Source organism: Crotalus tigris, unplaced genomic scaffold (genome assembly GCF_016545835.1).
Source record: "Crotalus tigris isolate CLP2741 ecotype Arizona unplaced genomic scaffold, ASM1654583v1 scf7180000019642.961951, whole genome shotgun sequence".
Lineage (NCBI taxonomy): Eukaryota > Metazoa > Chordata > Lepidosauria > Squamata > Viperidae > Crotalus > Crotalus tigris.
The window spans coordinates 689,886-710,586 of record NW_024097636.1 but is presented as its reverse complement, the minus strand read 5'-3'; the positions used below and the strand labels follow the sequence as shown (position 1 = coordinate 710,586).

The following is a 20,701-nucleotide window of genomic DNA, read 5'->3' as shown; positions in this document are numbered from 1 at the left end:
AAATCCCCTCTTTTCTATTTGTAAGAAGGCCTAAGTATCAAGACTGAAATCACACTTTAAAGTTAAGCGATTTCGGTGTCACTCTAGCACGTTATAATCAGTTACCTGTGTTCTCTGCTCTTTAGTATCAAATAACTGTGCTAGGTACCAGGAGGAATTTTGCAGCAGAACTTCAAGCAGGCTCAGAGCTGGGTTGTTCAAGCCTGCCATTAGTGCCACTTCATCTTGCATGTCAATAGCCTCATTCACTTGGGCTAAAGCTATGTGAACTGAAAGGAAAACAGTGCTTACAGAAAGCAAAATATTATAAAGGTTCTTTTTTTCTTTTAGCCGTTTGATACATGCAGTTGTTTAAGAGAACTTGCATCAAATCCTGCTGGGCAAGCATGCAAGGACACTTCAGAATAGACACTTCTTAAATCCAACACTAAAATGCAACATGTAAGAGGGGTCAAAATTTACAGAACTTTGCAGCTGGCAGAAGAGGAGAAAAAGTAGGTAAAGCAGACTAGAATCATAATGCTTCTATTGTTATTGAGAATGCAAAAGGGCAAAGAAGAATGTCCTTGTCCAGAATTAGTACTATTAACAGCAAAAAATCTCTGAAAGATTGACATATTACTGATGAAATAATAATCTATGCCAGTGTGAGAAAATAATACATACTGGTACTTCCCACTAATATTAAGAGTGGTTATGTCAGGGATCAATGTTTTCATAAGAGGGAAGAATACTCACGGTTGACCTTATTGATGTTTCCCTGGATTTCAGCTTGTGTAAGCAATTCTTCATATACATCTCTTTCCTCTTCCAAAATTGAGTCACTCTAAAAGCAACAATTACCATCACAGAAAGAAGGACAGAGTTATTCCTGATTTCAAAAAGGAGGTGGTGAACACATACGGGAGGAAAACTCACATACAAAAGCATGTAACACACAAAGATATATTTTGACTGAATTTAGAAAGAAATAATTACTTTTCAAACACAAGTTATAATATTCCTCAGTCTTTTCACTATATCAATAGTCACTTTATCAACAGAAAGTGAACATTTATCTATAATTCAAAAATAAATCTAAGGTAACTATCTTTCCTGTATGAATAATTATTTTCTTTGCTACCCCTTCCCTATGTAGAATAATGTAATTCTTTACATAGAGATTAGTGATAAATTCAAAAAAATATTATATAATGTAAAGATATATTCAGTTTTTAAAACTAATATCTTTTTATACCATTCTAATATTTTAAATTTTCTATACTGAACCAAATTGGAATATAAATTGAACAGTCTATATTGTATTTCTTAATCTTTATTACACCTTTGGCACAGCAGAATTGGTAAATGGGCCTCCTTTTTAAAATATTCTCTGAGGATTCCAAGTCTTGAAAAATAAACTTTGTTACTTAATCTCATCTTAATAAGTGTCAGCCCTACCAGGTCTACCTGGAACGCCAGAATAAGACCAGAGTAAGAAATAGACTTTTCATACTGTACTTTTATTTAGATTGGCTATAGTAATAAAATCTTACAAGCCTAGTTTTGATTCTCCTTCTCCCTCTTTTATAGTCATGTGAATAAGACAGACAGAAAACATCTGTCTAAGACATTTTTGTAAATTTTCCGCCCCCTCCCTATTTGCATTCAAGGTATGTTTTCCTAGAGAGGAAAAAAGGAACCAACCCAAATTAGCTAATGCTTTATTCTTCCAGGTACCTTTTGAGGCCAGGCTATTATTTCTTCCCATATCACCACACCCCAGGAATATACCAGTCAGCAGGTCTACTTCCTAATTTTGGGAAACGCTGTTTTAAATTTAGATTTATCTTTTTTATTTTGTTTGATTCTTTTATGTATTTTTGTACAGGCATTTTTTCCTCATTTATTAATATATTAATATGTGATAAGATTGATCTTTTGGGCAATTACATGGCATACAAATAAAACAAACTTGTTTTATGTGCAAAAAATTATTTACTAGCATTGATAAATTTGACATTTTAAGTTTTACAAACTTGCATATTTAAGACAATGTTTTAATTATTCTATGACATACAGTTAATAATAAATAATTTATTTCTTCACCTTAAGTTTTGCATTCTCTTGTTTTTTCTTTTTTGCTCCAGAAAGTTCCTTCTGATATTCATGGGCAAAATTATCATCCACATTTACTAACTTGGCATTAGGATTTTGCAATGTTTTGATAGTCTGATTTGCAATTCCCTTCTCAATAGCTTCATTAACTGCAATAACTGCAGCATGCACTGAAAAAAAGAATAACTCAGAATAATAGTTCAATATTTAAAGATAAAAGTCTCAGTGAATTAAAATTTCCAAAATGTTTGTTATTAGCTATCATACTTTTACAATTTGCTTTCTCCACAATTTCTATTTAATAGTCTCGTTTCATACAAAACAGACAGCAAGCAAAAGGGGAATATGTAAAGGCATACTCAAAAGTTTTTTTTTTAAAAAAATCAGAACAGCCTAAATCAGAGTTCCCCAACCTTCTGGCTTTGCAGACCGGGGATAGTTCCAAACGAGCAACTGGTAAGTGCATGCACAGCTCCATTTGTGTGAACAGCAGACCCATGCACCTGCTGCTTGCGTAAATATAATGTGTGTGCATGTGGTTGTCCAGTGCTCATGCAAGTGGGAATGTGCATGCTCTTCTGCTGCTTCTGTGGCCCGGTTCCAAATGGCTCATGGTCCAGTAGTGGGCTGAGGCCTAGGGGTTGGGGACTCCTGATCTAAATAAAAATGCTTCACCAGAATATCGAAGGTATGGATATTTGAATGAAACCCTTATTCCTTTCCTGTTTCATTTTTAGGCTACAAATATACATAGCTAAACTAACAGAAAAAACTATCCCAAGAGATCATTAGAAAACAATTAGATGAAGGGTTTGTTATTTTTTTCCTTGGTAGTTACATTTTGAAGCTTAACTATTTTGAATGCTATTATATGGTTAATGATACTTTTCTAATTTTTGATGTGCTGCTTCTAACTCACAATGTGGATAGCAAACAAAATTTTAAAATATGTAAATCTTTAAAAAGTTCATAACACATTAAAATAGCTAGTTGCAAAAACAAGTACTTCGTGCCCTTGTTCTAGTTACTTGGTAAATTTGATAGTCACTTCATATTTAAAGTTAAAGCAGCTTTCAGGAATATCATCCTCTTTTAGGAAACAGGTTAGTACAGCATCTCCCAACATTTTGGGGAACTTACATGCAGCTTCATCCAATGAAAGCTCACTGGTCAAGAGTCCTCCAATTTTATTAAATAATGGCATCTGTATACCATATTTTTCCAGTTCCTTCCGCATATTACTTATTTCTTCCTCTAAATATTCGTGACAAGAGGAAGAAAAAAGAAAGAAAAAAAGAAATTTCAATACAAGAAAAAAAACCTGTCCAGATTATTAACTGACAAAATCAAGCATGACATATACTTACACAAATGAGACAAACATTATTCCTCTAATTCTTATCTCCTTTTTCTATATGGGAAATACTGTAGCACACATAACTGTAGTGTTTGTTATTCGGCATCTCTTTGTAAAATACAGCACATTTTTTACATAGCTACTTTACACCCACTTCAGCACAAAAACACAAAGAATGATGGAAGTGTAGAAGAACACTGTTAACCAATTAAGGAATTAGTGGAAGCTTCAAAAAATGAAATTTCCTCAATACAAAAAAGTTAAAGATTAAAAGTACCTGTAAAGTCTACTTTTCCAAGCAAATCCTGGATTTGTGGAGCTATTCCTAGTTTAAACAAATATAAACTGAGGGAGAGAAAGAAAAAGAAAGTAAATTGCAAAAATATAATAGGAGTAATTAACTAAAGTTGAGTATTGCCTATTTATGTTTATTGTACAATGAATGTGTTGATCTTTATACAATGCTGCAAGTTTTGTTAGAAATGGTTGCTTTCTTAAATAATAATAACTACATACTTTTCAAAACACTTTTAAATTGGATTTGTAAAACTTCTGTATCTCCTTTCTTTGTGACAGTTCAAAATAATATATATAAAATATTGCCTCAACAGTGAAAGTAATATTTATTTCACATATATATACCTTTGAATGTTTATATTTCAGTTCTTCAATCTCTGAAGAATCTGCAATAAACTTAAAACTATAGAAATTACTCTAAGAAATCCTATTTCATTTCGGAGGTTTGAAAATCTATATAATTACCATTCCAAAATGTGTATAGTAGAACCATCTGGACAACAGCTGAACAAAGCTGCCATGTGAAGTTAACAACTGTTAAGGATTTGGGAAATTTATTAAGATTAACCAAGGGACTATCAAAATTGCTATAAAAGAATGGGTCAAAGCAGTTCAAAACTGGCCAAGGCATATTTTAGATATAAAAGGAAGATTTTTTTTTAATTTGGAGAAGCTTAACATTTTAAAAGTTGAACCTGAATGAAAACAAAGAGATGACAAACATGAAGTTATATACTAACTGTAAGTAAATGTAACTGTGGATTTGCCGAGCTGTTAGAACATAGGGTGCAAACATGAAAAGAAAACAGCCATTTCTGGAAGCAGAAAATATTAGGAAAATTAGATTTCCAGTAATTTAAAATTTTCTAGGATTCAAAGAATATTAAATATTTAATAGATAACATATGAACCTAAATTTGGCATGTTGTGATTATCCATTTTCTACTTGTGATTTCAATTTTTAAAAGCAGCTTTGTATTACACTTAGAACCAATGATTTTTAGTAAAATACCAGTGAATAATTCCATAGCTTTCTAGTGTTCAGCAATTATTTTAATTGGCACAATTAAGTTCCTTAATTAGTCATTAATACATTCAATTTTGACATTTTAACAACTGCTATGATTATCATGGGTTAGCATAATATTTAATAGCTAGAGAGAAAAAGAAAATTGGGGAGAAGTATTGTGGACCACTAGAGGGCAATGGAATTCTATTTTTATCAATAAGAAACATTCACTTTAGCACACTTTTAGAAGTGCTTTATTTTATTAATAAAATAAAATAAAATCATACTTATGTAATATAATCTTTTCTTATTTTTACTGATAATTATTAATTAATTGCTATTTTCAGAATTTGTAGTTGTGTTGGGAATGTTAATAATCACACACTACTAGTATGAACTGTCTTAAAATATTTTGAAGCCTTAGAAAGAATTCATATTAAACAAAGCCGCAAGTCAACAACATGGCACAAATATATATTTGAAATTATTTGAGTTTTGAAGTTGTTTTTAACCATAAAATTATATATTCAAAAACAAAGAAAAGTACATGCTTGAATTTTATAATGTTATCATTGTTAGACATTGTGATGATGTAATAACTTGTTGCATCTGATATTCAAATCTCAATGTAAAATCATTCCTTGAAGAGTAGGATTATTCTGCATTCACATATGTTATACATATGCTCTAGTAGGCAAGGGAAACAGATTTGGAACATGCAATGTTTCTATTCATACACACACACAAATTTATCACTTTATGACAGTACAGCAGAGAGGAGGGGAGGATATCTCTCACCAATGCATGCACCAGTCCTCCCTGAGGACTCCTGGGTTTTCTACCATCACATTGCTGGCCACCTGAGTTCTGAAGTGTGTGGATGTATCTATTTCCCTCAGGAGAAGGAGTTCTACATGGGCACATATTTATTCTGTGACACTCTTCTGGATGATGCAGAATAGGAAATCCCCATATTCAGGAATAAGCTTTTCAATTAATGATTCCAGATTTCCCATTTAACTAGTGTTACTAGATCCAGAACCTGGAATACAAAAGACTGAAGTAATCAAGCATATCCTAAACCAGTGATGGTGAACCTTTTGGAGACCGAGTGCCCAAACTGCAACCCAAAACCCACTAATGCATCGGCAGGTGCCAGGTGGGTGTGGCCCATTGGCTGGCCGTGGCTGTGGTGGTAATGGCAGACTGAGTGGGATTAAAAAGTTCAATCAATCGATTCCAAGATTTTTTTTTCCCGCGAGAAGTTGAAATTGACTGATTGATTGAACCCCCCCCCTTTTTTTTTGCACATGGTGGTGGAGGCCTAAAGCGAAAAGGTTTTATAAAACCCAGCTGAAGGCTTAGGACTGGGGCAACAGCGCGTGTGCCCACAGAGAGGGCTCTGAGTGCTGCCTCTGGCACCCATGCCATAGGTTCGCCACCACTGTTCTAAACTGTTGATTCTTCAGCTCAAGATACAGATTTGGCTTTATGTTAGCAGTGGAACCACCACACAGGTGGGGGGGGGGGGAGACAAAAACACTTTTCTGTGGAATTTCTATTGTGGGCAGCCATCTCCCAAAACTAAAATAACAAGTGAAATAACTGAAATCTTTTAAAATTCCGAAGAGTTTACCAGCTAAAAACACAATTTTCAACAAAGATAATTTTTACATTTGAGACAACAATATTTACATGAATGTAAGACAAATCAATAAACAAATCACCAAAATATAGTACCTGAGACTAGGTTCCTTTAAAATTAAGTGTTTGTGTTTCCTAGCAGAAGAATTTAGACTGCAGCAAGACATTAAATTATTCTATCACTCATCTGATGGTTCAGACTGATGTATTCTAAATAATATCCAATTAATAGACATTGTCTTGGGAGGAAAGGATAGAGTTAAAACACATGGAAAAGTAGTTTTCCTTGAAATTATGTACAGGTAAATGCTGCCTAGGGAACGGTCAGGTAACAGAGGACACAGCATCAGCTGTCTAATGGACAAAGAAAGATCAGAAGGGACCTTCCCTAGTGTTAGGGTTAGATTAGGACCTTCCCTAGGTTCTCAAGCCTGTAAAGGAGACTATCTGGTCTACCTGGAAAACTGACATGTGAAGATCTTCATATCTATGTTTTTATAAGTCTAGAAATCACTTAAGGCATCTTTAGTAATCTAAGAGATATAAATATCTCAAAGCCTCCCAGTGTTCAACATTCTATAGAATTTGTGACCATGGATTATGATATCACTAGGGTAGAATTTAGCATCATTTTGTTATGAATTGTTTCATTCTAAAAATATTTACTTTTTGGAGTCCTACATGTTAACTTTGTAAAACAATTTCATCTTACACACATATTTAACAAGCTCAGTAACCAGATTTGCATAGTTATATTAATAACACGATTTAGCAAGAAAACAAACATACAAATTTAAAGAGTTCCAAAATTGAATGAGTGACACTAAAAACCAATGAAATTTGGCCCAATAATATACATGACCTGCCCATGTAGTTTGTCTCACATCAATCTATGCCCAGTAATTTTCCTTCCCCTAGAACTATTCATAAAGGTGGTACTCAGTCACCTGTCCAAAATTTTCTCTATCCTAATTCATTTAAAGATGGTAAAATGATGACTTGACCCAAGAATCTTCTTTAAAATTCCAGAAAGAGATTTACTATACAAATAATATCTGTCTAGATAAGAACTTACTTGAGATTTATTGCTCTTCCATGCTCAGATGGAAGCCTGCATAGGATGCAGCTATCAAAACCAAAATACTACATGCTGTGAGAGGAGGAATCCACTTCATTTTCATATGGGCATTGTGTTACATATATAAAAATCAATAATTTACATCTCTACCACTCTCAACTACAGCTTTCTGAACACTTAGAGACTAAAGTTTTGATGGCATTAAAAAGGAGACTTTATAACTCATCCTCAAAGTTATGGCTCATGCAGTGTCTCCACAAACACATGATTGCGATTTGGGTGCTTGACAACTGGTACACATTTATGCCAATTGCAGGGTCCTCATGTGATCACCATTTGCAGTCTTCAAATAGTCATTTGCTTTTGACAAACCAAGTTAGTGGGGAAGCTGGCAGAAAGTCACAAGTGGTGCTCACACTTAACAATGGTGATTTGTTTAATGATCATAGCTGAAGCTGACAAACTGACATTGTAAGTCAGGCACAGTCATGTAATGTTTTACTTTACAACCATGTTGCCTACTGATTGAATTGCTGATCTCAGCTGTGAGCACTAGCTGTAATTTCCTGTACAGTAATGTTTAAATGAATATTTATCACATACTAATTTGAGTATGAATGTAGAATTTTTTTTGCACATAGTACTTAAACACAGTATTTTCTGAATTATAGTAAATTCTATAGAAACAACAGGATTCCATTTATGACATCCAAATTTTAAAGAAAATTGTTTGAGTATGCTGCTGAACCTTATTATGTACACAATAGCATAAACTTGAAATAGGGCATTAGTGAATAAGTAATCAAAGATCACAAAAGCCAGTTTTACAGGTTTCCATAATTAAAACACAGTTTAAATATATACAGTAGAGAGAGAAGTTGGGAAGTTGGATTATTTTCATTCTCAAATTGACCCAGTTTTTATTTTTTGAAATTAATATTATGAAGTAATACTACAGAATTAAATATGAACAGAATTTTATTCTTAACAGTTTAACTGAATTAAACTGACTTAACTATGGTTCATAACTATGAAGTAATTAGGCTTTGTTGCAAACTTTTTAAAAGAAAGATATGAAAAAAATCTTAGAAATTCAGCACAGATCTGTTTTACCTTAATGCATGAATGCAATAGATCATACGAGGTATGTTTTTCCTATCATAAACATCTGTGGTCTCTGGGTAGAAAATCTAAGGATGAAAAGCATTTCAGTTAACAAATATGTAATATTACTCAGATTTTAGCTACTAATATGTTAAAGCAGAGGATCAATGGTACATTTTGACATAGGAAACAAATTCTTGCTCAGTGGAGGATTGGTGTCCAATAAATGTAAACACTACTACTCAAAAATAAAGTCCACTGGGAAGAAGGTTTAATCTCCCGATAAGCACTGTAGTCTGAATTTTCTAAGATCCAGCTTATTATACTTGCACTTTACGTTGTGTGTCATTATGCATATAATCTCCTATTGTATCCTATCATATTGTATTAGATATATTTGTATTTAATGATGTAAAATATCTGTTCTATGGATAGCCATCTTAAATGAAGTAATGATAAATCTGAATAACATATCACTATTAATTTCATTAACCATTGCATTCAAAGAAATATCACAAAATTCCACAGATAAATATGACAGTAATAGGTTCTAATCAACTATTTATTTCTGGGCCTAGATGAATAGTTTCCGCCTACTTCGTCAAATCAAAATACCATCCTCAACTCTTTAAAAAAAAACCTGAAAGATATGGAATGTTGACAAGTCAACATAAACTGATATTGGCTCAGTTCCCACAGAATGTTATTTTCTTCTCTTTAACAAGATATGTACAGTGGGCCATTGGCTTAGTATTATATATAAATTTAACCTCTGTCATATATTCAACAAAGTATGATTAATACAATATATTTTATGTACTTTAATAATGTTTCATTGTGTTTGAATAATTCTGAAATAAAAACTGTTTCCCAGATCTTGCCTGGGAGGAATTCATGCATATAAGATTATAGTTATAGCATGGCTCAAAATATTATTTTGTGTTTGTTCTAATATTTCAGAATGTAAAATTGGCATCTATATTAAACAACATATCCTAGCCAAATTTAAATGGCCAACTTTTGTACCTCATATAAAAATGGGCTGCACGCAATTGTACCAACAGTTAATGAGGGACTTAATCATGGGAGTCAGACATGGCTAAGAGTTTGTTCTAAGTCCAACTATAATTCTAAGTAGAATTTTAAGTCATGTAAGATAAATAGTAATCGATTGGTGTGTATTATCTTTTTTCAAAAAATGACAACTCTATAGTACAATATTTGCTTTTGCAATTAGGCATAGGAGATGACCATTTCTAATTAATTTTTTTCTGGTCATAACAATACTGGATAAAATAGGCAGTGATTTGACAGTATAGCCATTTTAACTTTTTCACTCAGTCCTTCCTTCCTCTATGTCAGTTATTCAGTTAGTTCTTCAGGTAGTTAGGGGAAAACTATAGGTAACTGGAATGGGAATGTTTAATGTGCAAAAAATCCCTAGTTCAATCCTTAGCACATTTATATCCAGTTTCACAATATTTCTAGCTATTACTGTTAGTCTAGATTAGAAATGAGTCAATGGTTTTATTTAATACAAACCAAATTTGTATCCTATTTAAATACACTTCCTTATTTTAACAAGTACTTTACCAACGGCTTTCAAATGCATACCTTCGGTAGACCAATAGATTCCATTGCCCGTAACCACTGTACCGTATTATCAGTATGTCGGAAATGTAGACCTGAACTCTAATGGAAGAAAGGAAAAAAGAGACAGAAACAAAAATGTTTATTTCAATGAGCATACACACGAAAATTAAATGCCTAACTCTGTCTTATACATGAAATTTAAATGGCATTTAAACAAGATTTTTTTTAAAAAAAAACCTTAAAAATAGCTTAAAATATAAAGCTATTACATGAGAAGCTGTCTTGTCAGCAAGTAACTCTACACATTGCAGGTAATTCTTGTTTAGCAATCACAATTGGGACTGTCTACTTGGTTGTCAAACAAAAAGGTCTCTAAATAAAACCACTTGTGATCTTACTTCAGCTTTCCATTGCTTTACAGACCAGCAAAGGGTATAAAAGCAAGGACTGATCATACAGTTACTTCTTTTAAATCACTACTGTAATTGAATGGTCACTAAACAATGCAATCACTAAACAAGGACTATCTGTATTCTACATAAACACACACATACATATACATGCCCACACATTTCAGGTGTTGGTTTTTGTCATGGGTATTTTTGGTTTTTTTTTATTGTATTCTATGAAAGTCAAGAAAATATTCAAAGATACCTTGAAGGTTTTCCTTAGCAAAAATAAAACCAATTTTTAGAGTGTTTAGCAAATTAAAAGGTTAAGATTTTTCTATTCCCCTTCTCCTGATCTCTCAGTTCAATGTATATACTCAAATAAGATACAAATCAAAAATATTCATCTATTTATCAAAAACATCCCAACAGAACTGCTACCAATGTGCAGGCGAGCATTATCGTGAGCCAACAACACACTGGAAGTGGTGCCATAGAAAATCCTGCCAAATGTGAAGATGCCAAATGAGTACTGCTAGTGAAGTTCATGGAGCATGGTTCAACCATCAATTCAGAAGTCTACTGTGAAATGTTACGAAAACTCAGACTAGCCATCCATAACAAGTGTTGGGGCATGCTGACTTCCAGTGTGGAGTTGATTCATGATAATGCTTGCCTGTACACTGCTAGACGCACCCAAGAACTTCTGAAGCAGTTCTGTTGGGATGTTTTTAATCACGCCCCCCCCATAGCTCAGATTTGGCACCGAGTGACTACTACTAAGGAATTTAAAACCTTGTAAGACGTTATGACAAGTGCCTCAATTTGAATGGAGATTATATCGAAAAATATAGGTTGCTTCTCTCTTTGATTAGTTTCCACAAGAAGCAATGGATGGAAAATAATCAAAGAGAGAAGCAACCTAAAACTAAGGAGAAATTTCCTGACAGTTAGAACAATTGATCAGTGAAACAACCTGCTTCCAGAAGTTGTGAATGTTCCAACACTGGAGGTTTTTAAGAAGAGACTGGACAGCCATTTGTCTGAAATGGTATAGGGCAGGGGTGTCAAACTCGCAATGTCACGTGATGTGTCGCGACGTATCACAACTTTTTTTCCATTGTTGGCAATGGGGTGGGTGTGGTTTTGCCATGACACATCCGGCCCACGGGCTGGCAGTTTGACACCCCGGTATAGGATTTCCTGCCTGAGCAGGGGGTTGGACTAGATGACCTCTAAGGTCCCTTCCAACTTTATCATCATCATCATCATCATCATCATCATGTTATTGTTATTATTGTTGTTGTAATTGTAATGTAATGTTGTAGTTTTCTAATGTGTATAATAAAATGTCTGTATCTGCAAGGGTCTGTCATTGATAACAGAGGTTTATTTCCGAATTGCCCTCGTACTAGAAAAGATAAAATAAAATTATTGAATCAGTTCCACAAACCTATTATTTACATTTTCAAGGGCTTATACAAGAAATAATCAAATACTTGATTTTTCTCATTCTTCCTTCTGAAACAGCTTATAAGCACTTAATTCAACAATATCAATTTAGAAGGGGATGGATGTTTACTCATGTTCTGTATGATAGCAGCTATCAAAAGAAACGTATCACCTTATCTGACAGAAAGCAATGTTCCTATTAGCTGATGATACTGTAGTACTGAAGAGGTTTTGTCTTCCAAACTTTTGGACTCATGCTGGCAGGCACCATATAAATGCCACACGCAGAACAGACCAAAGCACACAGAGATGTTCCCTAAGGATGGGCTCCAGCACGAGTTTGAAAGCTCGGAAGACAAAACCTCTGGTTCTGGTGGCCGACCCAAATTGGGTCCTGCAACATTATTCTGGGACATGTATATTCTCCCTTATTCAGTGTAACATCCTTTTAGAAAAATGCTTCTCCATAGTCTATTTTTAATAGAATTTTAGTAGAATTATTTCATTTATTGATACTAGCTAAAATAAAGCAATTTATTTCATTTTAATTCAGTTTTCTGATGAATGACTGTTTACTTTAATATGTTTATAATATCTCAAACTTATTCAGGAGCTGTGGTGATGCAATAGTTACAATGCAGTACCAGAGGCTAACTCTGGCCACAGTCTAGAGTTTGACCCTGACAGGGCTTGAGGTTGACTCAGCCTTCCATCCTTCCGAGATTGGCAAAATGAGGACCCAGATTGTTGAGGACAATACGCTGACTCTGTAGATTACTCAGAGAGGGCTGTAAAGCACTTTGAAGTGATATGTAAGTCTAAGTACTATTGCTATTATTTTAGGCCACTCCAGGTGCCATGGTTTAAGAATTACCATAGTTTCATTCCATACAGCATTAACCTTGTGAACTCTCAAGCTTCCTCTTTCCGTTATATACTCAAGATGGACAGTATTTAATATTTATTTGTTATGTATATGTAGGGGTGTGGGTCTATACATATGTTGTATATAGTATGTTTAGGTGTGTGTCATGTATGTGTTTCACTTTGAGAGCAGGCAACTAAATTTCATTTTTGATGTGTGCCGTTGTGCCCACAGTAAAAAAATGACAATAAAGGTTATCTTATCTTAATCACTAAGTCTTAATTTTTAAATTCTTTATTTTAAAAAATCTTTTGATGCATCCAATTCCGATAATGAAAAAATAAGGGAATCCTTGAAAAACATTTTAAATTAATATCTAATGAAATGTGGTAGATGCCATATTCATAATGAAAATTGCCAAAACATACACAGTTGGAAATTACTGGGACTTATCGTTATTAGGAGGAAACAGAACAGGTTTGAAGTACCTTCAACTCTTCTTCATATGCAATATTCCCCAACTACTGCAGAACAGGTTGTTGAAGCTAGTCTCAAGTTACAGTCTCAAGCAGATTTCAAAAATATAAGATTAAGAAAGAAAATCTGCCATATGGACATTAGTATGAAAAATCAGACTCTTTTTAAATCTTTGCTGAGTGGAAGAGTAGTTTCCCTATACATTTTATAAAGGAAGTTTGCATGTAGTTTTTAAATGATGAGATTGTTTTTAATACATTCTATATTTCAACATAATATATCTCCCTGCACTGAAGCATTAAGCACACATTTCTTAAGAATTTAAGGCTTTATGTTTCTAGAGGAACAAGTAGCAAAAATATCAGTTAGCAGGTTTTAGTCCTGACAATTGCTTTTGGTGCTAAGATCTAATCCTGAGACATACAAAGAACTTACTATAATCTTAATAATAGTGCATGCTGTTATAGTAAAAATATCAAGCATTAGTTACTAGAAAATTTTCTATATAGTTACTCAAATCTTATACAGGTAGTTATCAACTTACAATCATATGTTTAGCGACAATTAGAAGTTACAACAGCACTGAAAACAGTCTTTGCCCTTACAACTGTCATCACAATCATTTGATCAAAATTTGGGCACTTGGCAACTAGCATGTATTTACGATGGTTGCAGCATTTTAGGATCATGTGATCACCATTTATATCTGCCCCGTAGGCTTTCAATAAGCAAAATCAATGGGGGGAAAACAGATTTGTTTAATGACCATATGATTCAGTTTCTAATTATAATGATTCACTTAACAACTCTGGCAAAAAAAGTCATAAAATGCGGCATGTCATTTAACAATGGCCTTGTTTAATAATGGAAATTCTGGTCCAAACTGTGATCATAAATCATGGACTACTCGTATGTAAATTTTACCTTGTAACGTGTCTGTTCCACATCATAGATCTTCCTATCAGAGACCAGCTTTGGTGCAAAAAACTTAGCTAATTTGGCAAGGTAAACACCATTCCTTAAACCTTCTTCCAGTTCAGTGGTAGGTGGTAACTCTTCATCTAGGCAGACTTCCATCCACCTATGAAAACAAATATTCATAATAGTTGCAGCTTTACTGTAAAATAATGCTTTAGATTCTTTTTGTAACTCACCAAGCTGGCCATGATTCAAAGCCGAACTTTTTAAACCTGTGACCTACTTCAAAATCATGGATACACTGTTCAGGCTTTCTCCAAATGATTTTAATAAACCATAAGAGGAAATTTAAAGCAGAGACATCACCCTGCCAACAAAAGTGCGTATAGTCAATGCCATGAGTTGCAATGTATGGCTGTGAAAATTGGACCACAAGAAAGGCTGAGCGCCAAAGAATTGAGGCCTTTGAACTATGGTTGCTGGAGAAGACTCCTGCGAGTCCCTTGGACTGCAAGGCGTTCAAACCGGTCAGTCCTAGAAGAGATCAACCCCAACTGCTCTTTAGAAGGCCAGATCCTGAAGCTGAAACTCAAATACTTTGGCCACCTAATGAGAAGGAAGGACTCACTGGAAAAGAGCTTAATGTTCGGAAAGATTAAGGGAAATAGAAGAATGGGACAACAGAGAATGAGGTGGCTGGATGGAGTCACTGAAGCAGTAGGTGTGCACTTAAATGGACTCTAGAAGATGGTAGAGGACAGGAAGACCTGGAGGAACATTGTCCATGGGGTCATGATGGGTTGGACATGACTTCACAACTAACAACAACAACAAAGAGGAAATTTACTGAACACTTTGAGCATATTTATATCAATGGGATTTCATTTAACCGAATTAATCTAACTAAATTTACGTTTGAGTTTTATTCTAGTACTGATCATTTCTTTGACTTGACATATCCCTCCAAGACAAATGTGGACCACTGCCTAAAATAAACCCCTACTTGTATCTGATTTAGCAGGAAATGAGCTGGGGATACATTCAAAATACTATATCCTCTTGCAGTGCTTAACTTTCCTTTTGTGAGTTATAAAATTCTGTTTAGAAAGTAAGCAATACACTTTTTCCATAATATTTCAATTTTTTCCCATTTCCTCAGTCCCATTTTTGTTATTTTCCCTAAATCTGTACACATTCCATGCCTATTGAACATACTCAATTAAATTGTTTAGTATGATTAGATTTCTTCCCCTTAATAATTGGGTGATTTTGCAAACACCAGGATTCCATTAAGATTAATAATGAAATTACATGGATTCTAAAAAAAAATATAAGGTTATTCACAGAAAATAATTTCTATATCCACTAAAAAGAAAGGATTGACAAGAAAATTATAATATTAATCAAATTTAAGTGAATAAATATAACTGTAACAGTTATTCAAAATACACCTAATTTGAGGTGTTTTTATTTCATTTTAATTGTACTACTTAATTATAATTGCTGACATTTTAGACAGGTATATGCTATCCTTACTAATATAATTAAATCTATTAATATATTTGTAGCCTTCTGTCTACATTCCCATCTGCATTTTAAAAAACAATGAAATTAAATAAACACTAAACAATGTAAAATGTAGACAATTTTTTTCAATATCTGCATTTAAATTAAGAGAGGGAGTTTATTTTTCTCAGGAAAAATATTACTTAGAAATATCAATGCTGGTATATTTGAATGTGGATTACAGATAAGATAAGATAAGATAAGATCTTGCAGACGACACCAAGCTGGCAGGAATAGCCAACACTTCAGAAGACAGGCTTCAGATACAGAAGGATCTGGACAGACTTGAACATTGGGCACTAACTAACAAAATGAAATTCAATGGTGAAAAAAGCAAGGTTCTACATTTAGGCAAGAAAAACCAAATGCACAAGTACAGCATAGGTGGCACCATGCTCAATAGTAGTAACTGTGAGAGGGACCTCGGAGTCCTAGTAGACAATCACTTAAATATGAGCCAGCAGTGTGCTGCAGCTGCCAAAAAGGCCAACACAGTGCTAGGCTGCATTAACAGAGGGATAGAATCAAGATCACGTGAAGTATTAATACCACTCTTAATGCCTTGGTAAGGCCACACTTGGAATACTGCATCCAGTTTTGGTCACCACGATGTAAAAAAGATGTTGAGACTCTAGAAAGAGTACAGAGAAGAGCAACAAAGATGATTAGGGGACTGGAGGCTAAAACATATAAGGAACGGTTGCTAGAATTGGGTATGTCTAGTTTAACGAAGAGAAGGACAAGGGGGGACATGATAGCAGTATTCCAATATCTCAGGGGCTGCCATAAAGAAGAGGGAATTAAGCTATTTTCCAAAGCACCTGAAGGCAGGACAAGAAGCAACGGGTGGAAACTAATCAAGGAGAGAAGCAACCTAGAACTAAGGAGAAACTTCCTGACAGTGAGAACAATTAATCAGTGGAACAGCTTGCCTCCAGAAGCAGTAAATGCTCCAACACTGGAAGTTTTTAAGAAGAGACTGGACAGCCATTTGTCCGAAATGGTGTAGGGTTTCCTGCCCGAGCAGGGGGTTGGACTAGATGACCTCCAAGGTCCCTTCCAACTTTACTATTATTATTATTATTATTATTATTATTATTATTATTATTATTATTAAGATAAGATAAGATAAGATAACCTTTATTGTCATTTTTTTTACTGTGGGTACAAACGGCACACATCAAAAATGAAATTTAGTTGCCCGCTTTCAAAGTGAAACACATACATGACACACACCTAAAACATACTATGTACAATATATGCCAAACTGAAATATTATATATTGCTTGTGGCTTTTATAAAGGCCAAATATTTAAAATGTGCCCATATAGAATTAGGTAAAAATTTTTGTACATATGTGCATTGATAGATGATAAGTATAAACTGATTACCATTTTTTCTGTTTCTGATAGTTATTACTTTACCATATTTAACCACCTAATATTACTGATTTACTAATTCTTTAACTACATTCCTGGTGAATAAAATAAATAGATTAAACTTAGAAACAATGTAATATTATTGTAAAACAGTAAGGCAATCATGAAGGACAGATATCTATATGGTTGCTAGAAACTGATACCAACTTAATGGAACATAAACAAATGAAAAAGGCAACTGATTATTCATTACTATCTGATTGAGGATTTTAGAAGTTGTATTCAAGAAATAGAAGACTGTTAAATATATAATATATACCGTATATGCCGGTGTATTAGGCGACCAGGCGTATAAGACGACCCCCATCTTTGGCGCCGAGTCGCATTCCTAGAACGTTGTCTTATATGCCGGAAACTACCAGTATTTCCGGCGTATAAGATGACTCGGCGTATAAGACGACCCCCGTCTTTGGCGCCAATTTTAATGCTTGCAGAAGTCACCTTATACGCCGGCATATACGGTACTTTATAAATAAAATAGAATAGAGAATGGAGCTGGAAGGGACCTTGGGAGTTCTTCTAATCCAGCCCACTGCTCAAGCAGGAGACCCTGACCTATATCATTTTAGACAAGTGACCGTCCAGTCTCTTCTTAAAAACCTTGAGTGATGAAGCACCCACAACCTCTGAAGGCAAGTTGTCCCACTGGTTAATTGTTTTTACTGTTAGGAAGTTTCTCCTTAATTCCAGGTTGCTCCTCTCATTGATTAGTTTCTATCCATTATTTCTTGTCTTGCCTTCTGGTGCTTTGGAAAATAAATTGACCCACTCCTCCTGGTGGCAGCTTTTCAAATACTGGAATACTGCTATCATGTCCCCACTAGTCTTTTCTCTAGACTAGCCATTCCCAAATCCTGCAACCATTCTTTATATGTTTTAGTTTCCAGGCCTTTAATCATCTTAGTGTCGTGATTCTGTGCCAGCCTGTGTTCCCAACAGCTGAGTCCGGGGAATCTGAGGAGGAGGTGGAGGAGGCATTTGGAGGGCCATCAGGGTCAGAGGGAGGCTCTGATGAATTACAAAACTCACGGTCTGATGAAGAGCCTGGCCCCTCCAGTCATGTCACGGATGAATCTCAGCTGTGTGGGGAGAATGAGTCAGACTTGGAGGATTCACACCTGATGGACATTATTGATGCTCGTCAGCAGCAGTCAATATGACAACTCCAGGGGAGGAGGAGAAGGCACTGTGAGGCAATGCCTTGGGACTGCTTTATAAAAAGGGAGGGTGTGGGCGGTGCTGGTTGCTGAAGGCAACCGTTGCAAAATACTTCATGGGATCATGTTCTGTTAGTATTGCCGGTGACTACTTTTCTGTTTTGCATTGTGTTTCGTGTGGACAATTTCCTCCATTTGGATTGTGTTTTGCTGCTTTTGTTTCTGGACTATTTGGCAGGTTTGTTACCCATATTAAAAGGGGTTTGTTTTCTTTTGAGTCTCCAGTCTGTTTTCTCAACAGGAGTTTTGTCCTTGTGCCTTTAACAAGGACGGCCATAGGCTGGGATAGAACACTTAGTTGCTCTTCTTTGCACTTTTTCCAAAGTCTCAACATCTTTTTGGTAATGTGGTGACCAAAATTGGATGCAGTATTCCAGACGTGGCCTTACCAAGGCTTTATAAAGTTGTACTAATACTTCATGTAATTTTGATTCTATACCTCTGTTTATACAACCAAGGATTGTATTAGCTTTTTTGGCTGCTGCTGCACACTGTTGATATATAAAGTATATGAAGTAACTATTAATTTTTCCTTTTCATTTTGAAAAATTAAATTTTCATGGGCTAAATATGCTTCCAACTAAAGTTCCCAGGACCATACTACTAAAATTGAACAGCATGCAGACATAATACATCTATTTTAAGTAACAACATCCCCTAATATGAAAAAATTGGCTGAAAATTTTAGCTCTGTTCTTTTAGCAGTATCAGCTCAGGCCTTGGACCAATTATGAGTAGCCTCAAAACATTTTTTAAACAAAAAGTACAGTTCACAGCCACAAAAAAACTGTATTTTGTTGTTTTAGATACAAAACAAGTAAGAAATATCAGACAGACCTGTGACGAGCCATTATTTCATGACTGGGAATGTTTTTAATAGCATGCCAACAACTCTCAGACAATCTCTTCAGACTTATTGTATAAGTATTGCTAAAGCTCCTCATTTTAGTAAAATAACATTTTCAAGGCGGTGCAAGATTGACTTCCATTTGGACAGTAATGGAGACTGAAAGTGTATGATATAGAACAGTGTTTCCCAAACTTGACAATTTTAAGGCATGAGGACTTCAACTCCCAGAATTCCACAGCCAGCAACGCTGGCTGTGGAATTCTGGGAGTTGAAGTCCACATGCCTTAAAATTGTCAAGTTTGGGAAACACTGATATAGAAGAACAAACCTTTGGAAACAACACACTCTGAAAATAGTTAGCACAGCTATTCCTCTTGAACTAAATTCTTCTGTAGCTATAAACAGTAATTATTCCAAATCTGTATTCCAACAATTTATAATTTTAGCTATTTACAGTCTTCCTTACTAAATAAAAATTAAAATTGAAATATACTCAGTTAGACCACTAGAATATACTACTTTGAACTAGATGGGACAATCACGTAAAAACTCAGAAAAATATAAAGGCCACAATATGTTAATGCTGTAAAACCATTTATTAATTTCTATTCAGTCTAAAATTAACTGGAAAATGTAAGCATCAATCTATTCATTGACTCAAGTTATCGATGGTGATCTGCACATTTTTCAAGACAAGTTAAAAACATGTGACCAAAGTGCCTGGGCTATCTTCTACTTAAATTTCCTTGCGATTGTGTAAATTTGTACTTTTTATTTACAAAAACTTTTGTGCTTTTTAATCTACAGTTTTAACACACTGCCAAAATGAGAAATATGTGATCCTGTCTATTTTTAAGTGACAGATTTTAACATTAAGAGAACAAGGGAGACGATCCAGACCAGAAGAAGTGAAGAAGTAGAAACACTAAAGCTGTACTACATCGTTCATGAAATGCTTCACTACTGGGTTAAAGAAAAGAGAGGGCACAGAAGTTACCTTCACCCAGGAGTTTCCTGCTGTTTTCAATAACACTGAAAACATTAGAATAAAAACTATAATGTGGTAGCATCATGAACTAACTGGAGCACTGATTCTATTGTTTGAGAAAACTACTGATCTTCAAGACAAAGAGAAAATATGCTATCTTATCAGTCATTTGCTGTGGGAATTGAGGTTTTCAAAAGAGGAGTGTTTCATCTTTAACATTAGCATCAGGAGAGGTTGAAGATGATGTCACGCAGAGTAAGAAGTCTTCATAACCATCAGGTTTGGAGACATCAGCATGAATTCCACTCAGGTAAATGTGACTCAGTGAACATGGATAAATTCTGAATGCCAGTGGCCCAGT

At 34.6% G+C, this 20,701-nt stretch overlaps 1 protein-coding gene across 4 annotated transcripts in view; it reads right to left on the bottom strand.

The window, feature by feature from the left end:
* Positions 1-20,701, bottom strand: part of IQGAP2 (IQ motif containing GTPase activating protein 2) — a 123,150-nt gene that overhangs the window by 47,132 nt on the left and 55,317 nt on the right. For 2 of the 4 annotated variants that reach the window (XM_039364043.1, XM_039364044.1), the window contains exons 3-10: positions 14,287-14,443; positions 10,201-10,278; positions 8,596-8,672; positions 3,732-3,799; positions 3,238-3,351; positions 2,089-2,267; positions 739-826; positions 106-269 (exon numbers count right to left, since the gene is read on the bottom strand). In XM_039364043.1, coding sequence (XP_039219977.1) covers positions 106-269; positions 739-826; positions 2,089-2,267; positions 3,238-3,351; positions 3,732-3,799; positions 8,596-8,672; positions 10,201-10,278; positions 14,287-14,443 — 925 coding nt within the window. Of the gene's footprint in view, positions 1-105; positions 270-738; positions 827-2,088; positions 2,268-3,237; positions 3,352-3,731; positions 3,800-4,491; positions 4,567-6,500; positions 8,534-8,595; positions 8,673-10,200; positions 10,279-14,286; positions 14,444-20,701 lie in introns of those variants that run through there. The other 2 variants (XM_039364045.1, XM_039364047.1) reach the window with 2 other exon arrangements.